Source organism: Leucopleurus acutus (genome assembly GCF_964270905.1).
Source record: "Leucopleurus acutus genome assembly, chromosome: 1".
Lineage (NCBI taxonomy): Eukaryota > Metazoa > Chordata > Mammalia > Artiodactyla > Delphinidae > Leucopleurus > Leucopleurus acutus.
Genome location: NC_139142.1, coordinates 59,284,767 through 59,302,750, shown reverse-complemented (window position 1 = coordinate 59,302,750; position 17,984 = coordinate 59,284,767). Strand labels below are relative to the sequence as shown.

At 37.2% G+C, this 17,984-nt stretch overlaps 1 protein-coding gene across 6 annotated transcripts in view; it reads left to right on the top strand.

The window, feature by feature from the left end:
- Positions 1–12,581, top strand: part of MIA2 (MIA SH3 domain ER export factor 2) — a 110,171-nt gene extending 97,590 nt beyond the window's left edge. For 2 of the 6 annotated variants that reach the window (XM_082836529.1, XM_082836528.1), the window contains exons 22-25: positions 4,394–4,516; positions 9,674–9,732; positions 10,389–10,623; positions 11,718–12,578. In XM_082836529.1, the coding sequence (XP_082692655.1) occupies positions 4,394–4,516; positions 9,674–9,732; positions 10,389–10,623; positions 11,718–11,884 (584 nt within the window). In that variant the 3' untranslated portion in view covers positions 11,885–12,578. Of the gene's footprint in view, positions 1–4,393; positions 4,517–9,673; positions 9,733–10,388; positions 10,624–11,717 lie in introns of all 6 variants that reach the window. The other 4 variants (XM_082836527.1, XM_082836530.1, XM_082836525.1 and 1 more) reach the window with 4 other exon arrangements.
- The last annotated feature ends 5,403 nt before the right edge of the window (positions 12,582–17,984 follow it).

The window sequence follows — 17,984 nt, the reverse complement described above, 5'->3', positions numbered from 1 at the left end:
GTTGTGGCGTACGGGCTTAGTTCCTCTGCGGCATGTGGTATCTTCCTGGTCCAGGGATTGAACCCGTGTCCCCCGAACTGGCAGGTGGATTCTTAACCACTGCGCCACCAGGGAAGTCCCTGCATCAAGTTTCTTGATATGCAAGATCATTAACTTGGGATAGGAGAGGAGGGGATTGTCAGAGATTTGGAGGGAGAAAAAGATACAGAGTAGCCATTTAGGAGAGTGAAGCTGCTTAAATGTCAGTGAAATGTGGTATGATTACAGAGCAATGTTGAATACCTACTTGAAGCTTATGGTCCTAGATTTGAAAGAGACTAGTCAATACTATGTTTTAATATAGTTTATAATCATAAAAAATTTAATTTATCATTACAGTTACTTTGGGGTGCTTACTTTGTGCCAGATGTTATGTTAAGTGCTTTAATTAATCATTTGCATAATCTTAAGAGTGTTATTCCCATTTTACAGATTAAGAAACAAAAACATAGATAATATAGCAAAATACTGTATATCACCTCCCAGAATTTACATATTAATATTTGTTTCATATATATATATATATGTATATATATATATGTGTAGCTGTGTGTGTGTGTGTGTGAGAGAGAGAGAGAGGGAGGGAGAGGGGGAGAGAGAGAATGGGTACATAAAACATAAAAATAAATAGCACACTATATCAGTTGAAGTCTATTCTATTTCCTTTCCGAAGGTCATTACGTTCCTTCTTTCCCAGAGACAACCACTCATGAGTTTAATGTGTGTAAAGTTACAGTCTATATATGATTTTTTTAAAAAGTATTTTTCTATTTTATCAAGTTTTTATCAGCATATATTCTTGAATTCTTTCCATTTTAATATAAAGTTTATTATTTTAATTGCTGTATAAATAAATATATGAATATACCACAATATATTTATCCAGTCTTATCCAATCTCCTCTGATGAACATATACGGTGTTTCCAGTGTTTCACCATTACTAACAATGCTGCAATTAACACTTTTTGTTTTACACATGTGTTCTTTAGAGATGAGTCCAGTTAATGAAATTGCTGGGAAGTAAGATATGTGTAGTTTCGGTTTTAATAAATGTTGCCCTTTGGCCTCAAGAGTAGTTATGTGTGAAGAATTTGAGAGTAGCTATTGCTTCAATACCTGATGTAAAACTTTTTTGAATATTTCCAGCCACTTGAGTTAAAAGTTTTCTCATTTTTCTTTCTTTGATTATTTTTTGTAGTTCTTTTATTATTAGTAAGCTTGAGCCTCTTTTCATATTTATTGATCATTTGTATTTCCTCCTGTAAATTGCCTGATCCATTTCCCTGTTGCTTAATAGGAATTCTTAGTATCCTTTGGATACTAATCTTTTATATTTTGCAAATATTTTCTTAGTTTATTATTATGTATGTTATTGTTATACATCAAAAAACAAGTTTTCAAATTTTGTTATAGGTAAGTTAATTTATTTTTATGGAATTTTTGTTTTCTTTAAGACTTATCTTTAGATTAAAAAAAATTCTCTGTTTTCTTCTAAATATTTAAAATTTTGTTTTGATTTTTAAGCCTTTAGTCTGGATTTTATTTTTGTTTTAATGTTTAGTTGGAGAGTTATTTTTTTCCCCATTGGATAGACAGTTGTTTTAATACTGTATATTGGTATATCAATTTGAAATATCACTTTTATCTTAAATGTCCATATTTGCATAGGTCTGTTTCTTAGACATTTTCTCTGTACCATCGGTCTCTTTATTCCAGAGCCATAACCTATCCATATCAATGCTTTTATCAACTACTTCCTGGAAATTTTGCTTTCCATTCCTTTTAAATTCCTTAATCATTAGATTAAACTATTTCTTCACATTCTATGTGAAGATGCTTATTGTACTTGATGAGCAAACAGTATTGAATTAAAAAAAATTCAAACTCTTTATCCATCTTTATAATTCTCTTCTCAACCATGCTGATGTTCTTGTTATGTGATAGACCCCCAAATTATTAAATAGTTACCCAAGGAACTGTTGCAATCCAAGACTTGTTTTGGAATGAAAAGAGATGAATAACACTTCTGTTTGAACTAGACATCTTGAATTTTTTTCTGATTTTTAGTTTACGAAATTGCTTCACAATGCACTGTACATTCCTTCCCACTCTTTTATTCATTTTTTCTCTGATTTTTTTCCTTCTCCCATTATTTCTTTTTAATCAGCTCTTTTCTTAGAAGGGTGGTAGGAAACAAAGGTAAAAAGGCAAAAAAGAAGGGAACCATTCATGTCCTTATTTGTATTTTAGTCTTTGATTAGTCATATGCTTTCTACATAGTTTTATCTTATTACATTAAATGTGTGTGTGTGTGTGTGTGTGTGTGTGTGTATACATGTACATATACATGTATATGTGTATTTGAATTTGACCAGAATACCATTGTTTACTTGTTCATCCTTCCTTATTTTTCTTTCAGGGCAAGCTTTACCTCCTCTGTGATATCATTTCTGACTCCTCTAATCAGAATTAGATAGGCCATCTCTCATATTATTTGTATGCCCTTTTATTTAAGGCATTAATTTATTTGTTTCTGTCACCATAAGGGCACAGACTGTATCAAAACCAACTTTGTATCACTAATGCCTGGCACATAATAGGAGCTGGTAGATTTAATTATCCCAGAGGAGGGCAATGTGGACATATGATTGATAAAATATAATACTTGTAGCAAAATTTTGTATTTCTGAGGTTATTGATATTGTGGGGATGTATTTTAGAAGCAAAATAATGATATGGTATCTTGAGAGCTGATTGAGAAAGAGTTGGGAAGTTTTCAGGTTTCCCCATCTTATCCTTATCCCCTTGCCCAGCTCTGCCATTTAATTAATCCCATGTTTAAAGTAGAAAGGGAAAATTCAGTTTAGATCTCAGTGGTTGTTATTGGCCTTTTCTTCCACTGGGCTAATTCATTCAGACCATTGAGACAGCTCTGAAAGGGGGAGGAAATGAGCCTTCAAGACTATCTGGATCTTCCTCTTCTAAGTCACATCCCTTGACCCTTGAGAGCTCATTAAATATAATTCTCTTCATTGACTCTAGTTGTTGCCAGGTGGTATCCTTCGCTTTGTGCGGGAAAGATGTGTCAATAAGGTCCCATGTGGCTGAGTCAGATGACAAGTGACATATCCAACATTGTATGGAGTTCACATTATGAACCACAGCCTGAGACAGTCATGGAAGGTAGTTTGAGGCCATCTGTCTGTATCTGTTAGGGTGGGGGAGAGTCACACAGTTTATCCCCTTTGTCCTTTGCCATATTTTTGGAGATTGGCAAATGCCTACTTAATCTATCAAAGTCTACCATCACCTATCGGAGATGAGATAGACTACCTATATTTTTTCAAGAATGATGAGTTCCACAAAGACCCATGAATTATTACCAGTTTGTCATTGTAAATGACAAAGGAGTCTGGCTGTAGAAGCACCTCAGAGTCTGTGCCTAAATTTGTGTCTCTCCAGATATCCTTAATCTGAGTATTGTGAACCTTCCATTCCTCTTTTGAGTCAGAGATCTTTCCCTTTAGTCTTGGAGGGATGCTAAATTCCAAAATGTTGAAGTTGCTGAAAATTTGATCACTTGATGACCTCAATGATAACTCTTTCTGCTTTGGTGACCATTTCTTTTATCGTTGTCAGTTCTGCTAAATTTCTTGCTATGTTTACAGCATATTCTGTTTTTTCTTTCTTTGCTAGTAGCTAGCTTCTCAAAGCCTTTTTTGATATATTGATGTATCTGCTTCCTTCCACTGTTATTAAAATTGAAAGTTAATATATGTAACTAAATTCTATTCATATATTCTAATTTACACATAATAATGGAATCTATCAAACTCCAGGGTAGCATTTATACTTGTGTTTACTGCAAAAGCAAAGTTATTGCCTTTAGTAAAGTGTGTAATTTTCCTAAAATTGTCCACTGTTATCTACCCAGAATATGTCAGTCTTTTATTTATTTTAAAATTTATTTATTTATTTTTGGCTGCGTTGGGTCCTTGTTGCTGCACGCTGGCTTTCTCTAGTTGCGGCGATTGGGGGCTACTCTTGGTTGCGGTGCGCGGGCTTCTCATTGCTGTGGCTTCTCGTTGCAGAGCACGGGCTCTAGGCGTGCAGGCCTCAGTAGTTGTGGCTCACGGGCTTAGTTGCTCCGCGGCACGTGGGATCTTCCCAGACCAGGGCTCAAGCCCCTGTCCCGGGCATTGGCAGGTGGATTCTTAACCATTACACCACCAGGGAAGTCCCTGTGTCAGTCTTTTAGAAAGCAAGAAAAATATCTACATTCATTATATGAAACTTAAGGAAACTCGATTTATTTTTATTGTAATGAAGATATTTTAAAAATGTGTTTTCTAGGCCAACCGTATCCTGATCCAGTTCTTCCTCCACAAAGGCAAGACAGATTTTATTCTAATTCTGGTAGACTTTCTGGACCAGCAGAACTCAGAAGTTTTAATATGCCATCTTTGGATAAAACGGGTAAGAAATACTTGTGTGCATGTGTTTTTTAATAATGGTGGCATACTAAAGAACTGGAAGCTGCATAAAGGACTAATATAATTGTGATCTCTGCTTAGCTCTTAAGGCCACAGTCTCTTTCCTGAGAACTTCCTGGTTTTATGTTTCTTGTTATTTTGTACGCATCCATGGCATCTGCACATGTGTTGGTGGTTGGTTTGGGTACCATTGTAATGAGTTTACTATATGAACCCAAGATGGTAAATTTTACTGTGTTCCGTGACTAATTTTCTAGTTTTTCCAGTCCACTGACATATATCCTGTTTAGTAATTAGGGAAATTAGGCTGGTGTGAATGGATATGTTACAGTCTACCAGAAAAATAATTTGAGTGCATACTCTGTTGATGGGTTAATCAAATACCTTGTTTAAACCTTTCATGCTTAGGTAGATTTAAATTTTACTGAGCAATCAACTATTTGTCAGGGGCTCTTTTTCTTAAACCACTTCACAGCAACCCATTGAAGTTGGGAAATATATATATCCAGTGAATCTATTAGAAGTACATAACATTAAGGAAATAAAAAGATTAAAAGTTAGTAGAAAATTAAAATTTATGAGTTGAAGGTTTCTTCAGGAAAGGGTATATATTTTGGGGAGGCATTTATCCAGTTGAAACATGTATTATTTTAGAAACTCATTCTTCTCTGAATAATAAGGCAAAAAAGCAGACCTGTGGCCTGTTTTTCTGTTATTATAATTAAGTTAATTATTTCTAATTGTTTGGCTTTTGAAATTGTTTTCCCTCGTTAATTCAAGCTTAATGGAATGAAAGTACATGTATGGTTGAACATCTGTTTCTAAACTAATGCTATTTAAAATTTTTCACATGTCCATTTTTTTTTGTAATAGAACAGTATCCAATTTAGCAAATAATTTTAAAGTGCTTTCTGTTTGGAAGGTAGCCTGCATGACGTGGTAGATAATATAATTACAGTAAAGTATAGTTTTTAGCTGTAAGAAGCTAATAATTAAATAGGAGAGAAGGACAAATATATATGCTTAACTAATACTGGTTAGAATAGTAAGTCCTATGAGAGAATATGTTATGTTCACAGAAAGGGAGAGCTCCCATATAGTTGAAGGATAAAGGAAAACTCCATGAAGGAGGTGGCATTTGAGCTGCTTTTGAGGGAATTTGAAAAATTAGTTAAGAGGTAAGGGTCTGTGCTAGTAATAATGAACAGTATAAGCAAAAACAAAAGAGCATGAGTTATTGATGGAGAATGGCTGTAAAACTGAGCTATTAATCCCCTGATACAAGATCTTAAGAGGGTTAAATGAGTTAATGTGTGTGGAAGTATTTTGTAAATAGAAAAATTTCTATATATGTAATATGTTATTATTGGTTTATCAGTTTATGGTATTTACATGAAGGAGAGTGGTGAGAGATAGGTTGATACATTAACTTAGCACTAGTGCTCAGTAAATGTTTATTGAATGAAATGAATTATCTCATTTAATCTTCACAATGAACCTATAAAGTAGATGCTATTATCCTGATTTTACAGATGAAGAAACCAAAGCTCAAAAAGGTGCTCACGGTCTCAGGTAGGAGGTATTAGAGCCAGGATTTGATCCCATGTCTGTATGACTCCAGAGCCATTGTCTTGATCCCTATACTGAAATGAGAGGGTAGTGGATCAATTTAGTGCATCAACCCTGCCATTGATGCACCAAATACCTATAGAATGCTTACTGTATGATAGGCACTATGGTAGCTGCTGTATTTCAGTGGTGAATAGGTCAGCATTCCTTATACCTTGAGGTCTAGTAAAGGTCTGTAGGCAGTTGCACTATATAGTGACAAAAGTAATGAGTGCAAAATGTTATGGGAGCATATGGGCCACTAGCCACTAACCCAGATGAGAGGTAGTGGTATTTTTGTTTTTTTATAAATTTATTTTATTTGTTTTTTGGCTGTGTTGGGTCTTCGCTGCTGCACACGGGCTTTTCTCTAGTTGCGCGAGCGGGGGCTACTTTTCGTTGCAGTGTGTGGGCTTCTCATTGTGGTGGCTTCTCGTTACAGAGCATGGGCTTTAGGCGTGTGGGCTTCAGTAGTTGTGGCATGTAGGCTCAGTAGTTGTGGCTCACGGGCTCTAGAGCACAGGCTCAGTAGTTGTGGCACACGGGCTTAGTTGCTCCGCGGCATGAGGGATCTTCCCAGACCAGGGATCGAACCCGTGTCTCCTGCATTGGCAGGCGGATTCTCAACCACTGCACCACCAGGGAAGCCCTAGGTGGCGGTATTTTGAATGAGGGATTGTCAAGAAAATCTTTTTGGAGGAAGTGATGTATAAGCTGAGAATTAAAGGAGAAATTAGCTGGGCCAAAGTGATGTTGATAATGTTTTGGGAGGAAAGAATAGCATCTTTAAAGACTTAGAATTAAGAATGCCTCAAATTATGGCTGCAACATGGAGTGGAAGGTGCACGTCAGGGAATATTGAAACAAGTAGTGAAGAGGTAAGCAGTGCATAAAGTTTTCAAGGACCTGCAAACCTGTTCAGAAATATTGGACTTATTTGCAGGATAATAGGAACACATTAAAGGACTTTTAACAGAGAAATAATCAGATCAGATCTGCATTTTAGAGAAATTGCTCTGGTTACATTATGGGGAATAGATTGGAGGGTGCGGTTAAAGGTTGGAAGGAGGGTAACTTTTTTTTTTTTTTTTTTTTTCTCGGTACGCGGGCCTCTCACTGCTGTGGCCTCTCCCGTTGTGGAGCACAGGCTCCGGACGCACAGGCTCAGCAGCCATGGCTCACGGGCCCAGCTGCTCCGCGGCATGCGGGATCCTCCCGGACCGGGGCACGAACCCGTGTCCCCTGCCTGCATCGGCAGGCGGACTCTCAACCACTGCACCACCAGGGAAGCCCAGGAGGGTAACTTTTTAGGGGACTGTGACAAGTCTACAGGGTTGATGGTGGTGACTTAGCAGAGCAGATAGATGTGAACAGACACAGAAAAGATAGAATTGGGAGGACTTAAGATTGAAGGCATGTGGTAGTGAAGGAAGAGGAGGAGTCTTGGCTGATGCTCAGGTTCTTGGCTAGGGCACTTGGACCATTCATTGTTCGGAGACAAGGAACAAGGAGCAGCAGAACATTTGACAGGAAAGATTATAAGTTACATTTTGAACTTACAGACTTAGCTGCACCTGTGATACACCTGCACTACTATTCAAGTAGGCATTTCAAGCTCTGAAGTCCTGGGGGAAATATCTAGATCTGAATTATACGTCTGGAAGTCTGTAGTGATATACATCAAATTAAAGCTGTAGGAGTGGATGAGATTTCTCAAGGCAAGAATGAGAAGAGAGTAAGGCTGAGGGTGGAACTCTGAGGAGACACCACTGAGGAGCAGTGGAGCCCACCGAGGGGACTGAGAAGGAGCAGCTAGAAAGGAGAGGTAGAGAGGGTGCCATCCCAGTAGTTGAAGGCTGAGAGGACTTAAAGAGGGAGGGAGTAGTCAACGATGGTGAGAAATAAAATTAAATGAGGGGGCTTCCCTGGTGGCGCAGTGGTTGAGAATCCGCCTGCCGATGCAGGGGACACAGGTTCGTGCCCCGGTCCGGGAAGATACCACATGCCGTGGAGCGGCTGGGCCCGTGAGCCATGGCCGCTGAGCCTGCGCGTCTGGAGCCTGTGCTCCGCAACGGGAGAGGCCACAACAGTGAGAGGCCCGCGTACAGCCAAAAAACAAACAAACAAATTAAATGAGGACTAAAAGTTCTATTTTAATTTAGCAAAAAAAGAGACTTTTCTATCTTGGGGGAAGTAACTTCAGTGGAGCAGTGGATGTTGCACCTAGATTGCACTACAGTGAGGACAAAATGGGAGGCATTCTGAATAATATATATAGAACAGTTTTTCACTGTGAAGGGGAGAGCTAGCTGTAAGGAGGTGCTTCTCTTTTTCTGTCTTATTTTAAAATAGTAGTTGGGAGAGACCTGCTGATAGGATGGGTCTAGCCGAAAGGGTGGAGGGAGGCAACAGAGAGAGGAAGATCCCTGTGGAAGCTGGAGGAGGGGGACTCTGAGTACAGAATCAGGGTCTTAGATTGTCTAGAAGAATCCTTTCCCATGATAATAGGAAGTAAGATCATAGGAATATAGTGGCTGATACACTGATATGTTTGACTACAAAAAGTTAAGGGAGTTTCTAAGTGACTGGTATAGTAGGTTTGAGGAGAATGGAGCTTTCAAATTGAAGGGAAAACTGGCTTAGAAGATGCAGAAGGAAGGCTAGGCAATAGGCAGCTGGAAATGTGGCTGGAGGTCTGCCAGCCTGGAGTGGAGACAGTCTACATGGCTCTGTGGTGTAGTTTACCCCCCACAAGTGCTAAGTGGCTCAGGTATAGGCAGAGTGGAAGCAGAGAGTTGAATTAATCCAGGGCTGAATGTTGTCAAGCACATGTGAAAAATGGCCAATAGGATAAGGACACTAGTGACGGGCTGTTAGTGATGGAGTTTGAAGTCTGTTAATTAGGGAAGGAAATGAAGAAAGGAGGAAACTGAGAGATCAGAGGACTGGAAGGTTCAGTGAAATCCAAGGACAGGTATAGCGGGAGTAACTAAATGAGAAGGCTAGGAGAGGATAGGTGGTCGTGGTCCGAGAGAGGGTTGTTTGAATTTATGTTCTTAGAGCCTGAGCAGTTCTTGATGATAAAGTCCAGAAACATTTATTTTGAAACAGTGGCTAATCCAATTGTTAGTCTGTGTTACATGATGGAGGAATAAGGAAGGAAAGATGAGAGGGAAGAAGGGAGGAAGAAAGGAAAGGAAAGAAGTAAGGCGGGAGAAAAATGAAGGAAGAAAGGAAAGAAGGAAGGCAGGAGAAATATGAAGGAAGGAGGGAGGGAGAGGGATGCTACCTCGTGGAAGCTTCCTTAATGATGCTCCTTTCAGGATTGCCTAGGCACAGGATAGGGAAACCACAGTCACATGCCTTTGCAGAACTCGTGAGTCTGCCAAAATTTCCAGGGACCTCAAGCTGTTCTTGTGGCCCTAATACAGGATGCTGGTGTCAAGCTGGTTGTCAGTGTCCTTTGTGATCTCTTGATCTAAGAATGGAGCGATAAATCATGTATTTTTCACGGTTTAACTTTTATGTCTAGATGGGCCAGTGTCTTCAGAAATGGAATCCAGTAGAAATGATAGCAAAGATGATCTTGGAGTAAGTATTGAAAGTGGAATTTTATCCATGTATTCAGGATCTTTCTAATCTCTTGGTTTACTAGAATAGAAATTTAGCTAGCCATCTAGTTTTTGATTAAAAGCTTTTTTATTTTCCACAAATATACTTCGTACTTAACATTGTAGCTATTTCCTTTCTGGATTGTACCCTATGGTGATAAAGTACAAGGTACAAACTTGAGGTTTGATTTAGTTTATATAGTTAAACAAGAACTTGAATTTTCCCCCTTGGATTTTTATTTTAATGTTTTAAAGTATGTTTTCTGTTTACTGCGCTTACAGTCTTGGTTTTTGGTCACCTTGGAAATATTAACATAAGCATCATTTCTTTTTCTCAGTATATGCTTGATAAAAGAAATGTATATTTTGGTACTCTTGGACTATTCTTATGTTTTATCTTTAGCCAGATTATTACTTTGTTGGTTAAAGCTGTTTTCTTTTGAGTTAATAAAATATTCATGATAGCTAAAATTCATCTGATGTAGAAAACCGAATATTTCTCTGGAGCCTTTTAGGATATCATAGACTGCTTTCTGCCTAGGTGCCTAGATGCTTTCTTCTAAGCCTAAGCTTTTCAGGAAAACTATTGCAAATTTTGCTGTTGTTTAATGACTGCCATTTGTCAATTTGCTGTAGAATTTAAACGTGCCTGATTCATCTCATCCCATTGAAAATGAAGCACCTGGCCCTGGCTTGGTTCCCCCACCTCACCCTCCAATCAGAGGCCCATTGTTTCCAATGGGTACAAGGGGCCCTTTCATTAGAAGGGGTCCTCCTTTTCCTCCACCTCCTCCAGGAAGCATGTACGGAGCTTCCCGCGATTATTTTCCACCAAGGGATTTCCCTGGCCCAGCACCTCCTCTATTTGCAAGTATGCTTTTTTTTAAGCTTAATATATGTCTTATAGAGTAGATCAGAAATATTAATTTTACTTTCTATTCATGTAGTAATACAGTGGAGGAAAATTTTTCTCAGCTTCTGTGAGTGTGCCATTACATTTCCAGATTGGGAAGATAGCCAGCCATCAGTAATGAGGCCTCATCAGTAATGAGGCTTCAACTTGATTCATCTTAATAATGTGGAATTATTTCTATGATTCAGTAATCAAGAAAATCACTGGCTCTTTGCAGCAGTCTTATGTTAAGACTAAAATTGTTTGTATCTTATTTGATAGAAATTGGGTACTCTGTCAATTAGTAAAAGTAATTTCAATTTATATTTTTGCATTAAAATCACTGGCTAAAGTATTTTTTAAAATCTTTTTTTCATAAGTAGCTCCCATGCAGTCTTATTTGTTTAAAACCTAAAATGTGTTTATCATGTTTGGACTAATTGTTGAATTTATTGAAATTCCTTATAGCCTCACATACGAAAAACGAAATAGTTATTGCTTTTATGTCTATGCATTGCCATTTAGAACTATAGGTTTCAGCAGAATAAATACAGGGTTACCAAACACTAGGAAAAAGCCTATCATTTGCCTAATATAGTCATTCCTTCCCTCATTCCACCTCTATTTTTAAAGTTTAAGGTGAATTAAAATGAATTTTAATTGGGAAATTTAAAGACAGTTTTTGATATAATTGGAAATATTTTAGGGTAGTATCAAATTAGACTTGAGTTTTAAGTCTCGTGAAAATTATATTACATGAAAGCTTTTTTTAGAGTAAGTTTTACTAGATTTTGAAATAATTGTTCTCCTTTTCAAAAAGTGTTAAGATGTTAGATTTTCATAGGACAAAAAAGTTGCACCTAGATTAATGATATTCCCTTTAATCGCATGTAGTTGAACAGAATATGTGTTGCTCAATGTTGTAAAAATTCATTTGTTAGATCAGGTAATTATTCTGGTGTCAACTTTTGAAAATAAAGATAGGTACTAGCAGTTATAAGCTAATGATTTACTGGGGCTGCAGTACAGGTGCTGAAAGTTAAAAAATGTCTTTTACCAATCTCTTTGAACAGTGAGAAATGTCTATCCACCAAGAGGTTTTCCTCATTATCTTCCCCCAAGAGCTGGATTTTTCCCTCCACCCCCGCATCCTGAAAGTAGAAGTGAGTTCCCATCAGGGCTGATTCCGCCCTCAAATGAGCCTACTACTGAACATCCAGAACCACAGCAAGAAACTTGACAATATTGTTGGGTCTTCCTCAAAAGTAATTTTGACTTCTCTCTCATTTTCAGTTTAAGTAACTGCTGTTACTTAAGTGATTATATTTTTGCTCAAATTGAAGCTTAATGGAATTATAATTCTCAGGATAGTATTTTGTAAATAAAGATGATTTAAATATGAATCCTATGAGTAAATTATTTCCATCTTATTTTATTCTAGATAGTATAATTATTTTAATTTAACACATCCACTATCACATAAATAATAATGAGAGTTTTATATATGTAATCTTGCAGTTGGGGATAATTTGAACTCCAAAGGCTGTGTCTTTATTCCAAGAACTGTATTTACTATGGTTGTAGACAAATGTGAAAGTAACTTTATGCTTAATTAAATAAATATTAATTGATTTAAAGACTTGTTTGGCATTGATAATAATAAAATCAGCTAGTTTTTTTTTATAAATATGGCTCCATTAGTTAGTTTCTTTACTTCTGCCGATAGCTTTGAGGCTCAAAACTAATGCTTTATATGGGTCTTTCCCATTCATTTTTCTTAACCAAAAATGTGTTCTCTTTCTTGCAAATAGACATGAACGACCCAAAGCAACAAATTAATACTCTTAAAAGTCAAAGTTCACTGTATTTTAAAGAAAACCAGGATATTGTCTAATGGTAAATTTCAGAATTTGAATCTTCTTAGTTCATTCACTGATTTCCTATGCAGTTTTTTTTTCTTCTTGTTTTTCTCTTCATTTGTAAGATATTTACTGTTTTTAGTGGGGAATGTTGAGATTTACTGTAAGGTAACTGTATTGAGGCAGTGTGTCATTTTGAGCTTTGGACTCAGTATCTTTAGAATGTCTCTCTAACTCATGTTTGTGTTCTATTATTAGTCATCTGGCACATTAGTATGATTATGAAAGGAAAGGCAATTAAGTATAGGTAATAAATATTATACTATTTACGTACAGAAAATAGGCTAAATAGGCTTAGAAAAAAGGCTAAATAGAAAGGATCTGTGTGAAATGCCTGGGTAAAATAATAAGTAGAATGAGGGTTATAAAAGCATCATTACATTTGGTGTTAAAAGCCAGATTTCAGGGGGAAATAGACTATTTTTTCAAGTTGGAAAGTGAAAGAAAGAAGAGCAACGAAAGAGGAGTGATGTAGAATGCTCCAATCAAGTAAAATTTTTTTGTTTGCCCTGGGATAGGGGAGACTTGTTTTGGCTTAAGACAGAAGAGAAGGAGAGAGGGGAAGGCAAACAAACATTAGTAGAGAGAGTGGTAATAAACTGAGAGGCAGAATCGTAGAGGAGGCAAGGAGAGCATTGGATGAGAGCATGGTGGAAGGCAAGAAGACTTGATATGGACTGACTGGTCTAAAATACTTTGGGATTCCAGAATAAAGGAACATAATTAGTTTTAAAGTATATTTTATTAAAGTAATATAAACAAATGGGAATAAATCAAATAATAGTATTTTAGGATGAATAGCAAGTTTTCTCTATTTACTCTATCCCCATTTATACATCCTAGTCAGTTTCTCTTTTAATTATTTCCCTTTTTAATTCTGATGATTTTAGAATTTTAGAAGATATACCTCTAATCTCTGATTTATCAACTTAATTTATTAAATTTATCAGTTTGTATATTGATTCCTTGAGATGAAAAATTGGGACTTAATGCACTTGTATTATTACCATCCACATTTTCCTTTCCTTTTCATGTTTGATGTTTATCCAAATTAAAGTTTTCTATTGTTGCCTTTGTAATTTTTAATATATTTAAACCCTATTAGTATCCCTTCTCTTTATTCCACTTCCCTTCTTCCCCTACCCTGGCCAAAATCCTATTTTCTCTTAGCTATACATTTATATTTTCAAGGTTGCTAATAATTATATTATGCCTACAAGCATAACCTGTCTTCTTTTTTTTTAATTTTTTTTTAAACTGAAGTATAGTTGATTTACAAGCATAACCTACTTTCTGTACTTGGAGCACAGTTGATCTAAAATTTGAAAATCAGGGACTTCCCTCGTGGTCCAGTGGTAAAGAATCTGCCTTGCAATGCAGGGGACGCCAGTTCGATCTTTGGTCAGGAAACTAGGATCCCACATGCTGTGGGGCAAATAAGCCCATGCGCTGCAACTACTGAGCTCGTGCGCCTCAAGTAGAGAGCCCGAGTGCCTCAAACTACAGAGCCCACGCGCCCTGGAGCCTGCGCGCCACAACCAGAGAAGAGAAAACCTGCACGCCACAACTAGAGAGAAGACTGCGCGCTGCAATGAAAGATCCTGCATGCCTCAATGAAGGTCCCGCGTGCTACAAGTAAGATCTGACGCAGCCAAAAATAAATAAATAAATAATAAATAAATCTTTCAAAACATAAAATAAAATTTGAAAATCATAAGTAGCATTTATAACATTATCATCATTAAATGTTGTTCACCAGCAGGCCAAATCATATACAGTTAACCCTTGAACAACATAGGTTTGAACTGTGCAGGTCCACTTATACCCAGATGTTTTTTAATAGTAAATACTACGGTATTACACAATCCACGGCTGGTTGCAATTTGCAGATGCAGAACCTCGGATATGGAGGAACCTTGAATATGGAGGAACTGCGGATAAGGAGTGCTGACTATAGGTTATACATAGATTTTCAACTGCATGGAAGGTCGGCACCCTTAACTGCCCCCCACCCCTGCCACCCACATTGTTTAAGGGTCAACTGTACAAAGGTTGCATTTCCTTCTCTATGAATGCCAGTATCATAATTTCTGGGCCACTCTGAAGAGCCTGTTTTTTAAACATCAGGGTCAAATGAGTAATTTTTTCTTACCTATTCTCTCTTCCCCCGTTTACCAATAATATCCTAAAATAATGACATATTTTGGTTAGTTTTATACTTGGGCCAAGAATACAATCCCCCCGCCCACTTTCCTAATGTAGTTTTTTCCCCCCTCATATTATTTGCCATTATCATACCCTAATTAAAAAAATTCCCTTTCATATCTTTTCTGTTGGATATATTATTCTATATGCATTTGTTAAAGACTTTTATTTTGCAGGCCTTTGTCCTCCTGCTGCAAACCACACTGCCTGCTCTCTAGGCCTGGGAATAGAGCCTGCGTTTTAACTGATTTCTTGGGGTTGCTCCTGTTTTATAAACCCTCTATCTTGCCGTTTTTTAAATTTAAGTCTTTTGTTTTGCTGGAGTTCACAAGTAATTTCCTAGGAAAGGATGTAGGGACTGTAAAATTTGTGAATCCTTGCATGTCTGAAAATTCAGCCCTCCAACCCCTTTTTTGGGGTTAGTTTATATGGGTATAGAATTCTGTGTCAGAATTTTGAATGTATTGTTCTTTTAATATCAGTTAATTAGTATCAGTATATTGTAATATCTGTTGTTGCTGATGAGAAGTTTGAAGGGAATTTGATTCTTTTCTCTTTGTTGGTGACCTTTTTCCTGTGGAAACTTTTAGGATTTTTTTCTTTATCCTTGGTATTCTAAAAAATCACAGTTTGATGCATCTACAAGTGAGACTTTTTTCACTCATTTTTGTGTTCAGGTCCTCTGAGAAGCAGATTCTAAGATGTAATTAGACATAAAGAGATTTATTTAGGGAGAACACCTGTGAAGGATTAAGGGGTGAGAATGCAGAATGAGGTGGAGAAAACCTTCAGACTGTGGTTCAGATTGACATCTGTGAAAAGAGAGAAGGGCAGGAAGGAAGGTTGGGTAGGAAGAGCCTCAGATTACAGTGCAGCTCCGAGAAAGCCCGAGCTGGGGCAGTGGCAGTCCCCAGAGCAGAGACGGCCTATTAGAAGGGTTCCTCATTGGGTAGGAATGGTCTGCTCTAGTACCCCTGCGTGTTCTTCCTTGCCAGAAGCAGACACCAGGGAGGACCTGGGTTTGGCATGAATGCTGAAGCTGCATTGGCCAGAGGCTGTCAGCTAACTAGACTCCTCAAAGCAATCTCTCTCCTGGGGGCATATTTGACTTGTGCACTCCTGGCTCCCACATTGTTAGGCACGTAAACTCTGAAGACTCATGTCTCACATCCTAAAACCCTGGGAAATTCTTTATCTTTGGTAAATTCCTTTTCTCTCATAATTTTCCTCTCTCTCTTTCCTTTTTTTTTGTTCTGGAAAATTTTCTTAACTGTGTATTCCACTCATTTAAAATTTTTGTTTCCACCAATGATGTTTAATCTTTAAGAGCATTTTTTATTATACCTCTTTCCTTTTTCTTAGATTCTGTCTTTTTTGTAAGGATCTAATACCTTGAATTTCTCCATAGTAAATTAGAGGTTTCTAAAAGCGCTCTTCTGAATTATCTGTTTTCTCTGACGTTAATAGTTTTGTTTGCTTATCTTGGCCTTTCTCTCCTTATATGCCTCATAAAGTCGTCCACGTTTAATAAAGATGAACTGATCAGCTGATTGTAGTTTAAACCTTTTTGTATGTAAGAAAGACGGTTTTCTTGTTAGATCTCTTTCTTGAGTGAGGATTCAGACTGGGAGATCTTTGTGTGGAGGCAGGCAGGAGTGGAGACAGGGCATCTGTGACTGACGAGCTTTGTCTTAGGATGAGCAGATAGGGATCTGGCTGACTGTGTGTAGGCCCTCCAGATACCAGAATTAGAAGGGCTTCATCTAGGACACCGCCATTCACACTAGACGCTTTTGCTTGTTCCAGACAGTTTAGTATCTTTAGGGAATATCTATACATTATTTTAGCTGGAGCCAAATCTTGGCTTACTACCTTGTGCTTGGGATTGTGTCAGGGGAATGGCGGTAGCAACTATTAGTTATCTGTATACAGATTTTCAGCTAATCTCCCTGTTTTCACACTCATACCTCGGTTCTATACATAGTATATGGACTGGCTCTGAGCCCAGCTTCAGGTTCTATCAGGCAGACTGACTCCCAGCCCCTGATAACATCAGGACAGCATCTGAAGGGATAGTTAAAGGGATAAGGCAACATTCAAGATATTAAACGGAGCATTATTTTGGACAGATATGCAATAGGTTTGGACATTTCAAGAAAGAATGCTTCTTGGTCCTGGCTGGATAACTTTCCCCTGTGTATAATATTTTAAATAGAAAAGTAAAATGTGGTCCTATAAGAAAAGTTAGAAAATGTTCAAAAGCCGACGAAAAAACAATCATCCAGGGTCATCACCAAAACAAAATCACTTTTTGCCTTTATGTTGTAGTTTGTCAGGCCTTTTATCCTTCAAGTATCTTTTGTATTGTTGTAATTATGTCTATAATTTTATATTCTTAAATGTAATCTCCTAATATAAATAATTTTTATGTAGTCATGGTAAAGCTCATTTTTAATGGTTGTCTAAGTTTCCCTTTTGTGAATATAGTTTACTTGACTATTCTTGCTGAGCACTAAAGCTGTTTTCTTTCTTTTTCTCTTTAGAATTTTTAAAGAATTATATATGATAGTATAACATCTAAGAAGTATATACACTCTACCCATGCCCCCCGCCCTGGATTTAGGATAATTCTTTAGGGATATATTTTTAAAATATATTCTGGGACCAGTATTTGGGGCAGGGGAGAGAGGATAGTTAAGAGGAAGGATCACATTCTTTGGAACCAGGTTGGTTGAAAAAAAAATTGACTTTTTTTTTTTTAAACCCAGACAATTTGTAGATGTGGTTAGATGCTATAAAATTATTTTATGAGTATAGTTGGTGATTTTTAGTCTGTTTCTGCAGGTGTGGTTCAGGGTTCATCATGAGTTTACTTAAATAAGCATCTAGCTTGATAACCTTTTCAAATTAAATCTCCTGTTTCTTTCGAAGTAGCAGCTACTTTGACAGAATTTGATACAAGTGCTACAAAAGAGATGGTGGGTTTTTTCGTGGAACATGATAGCTCTCTGATAACTGTTTCTCTATATATTATATATATTATATATTCCTTCATCTGTCTATGGACACTTAGGTTGTTCCATATAGAGGCTATTGTAAATAATACTGCATGAACATGGTGGTACTAAAATCTCTTCAAGATACTGATTTCGTTTTCTTTGGGTATATACCATGATGTGGGGATTGCTGGATCATATAGCAATTCTACTTTTAATT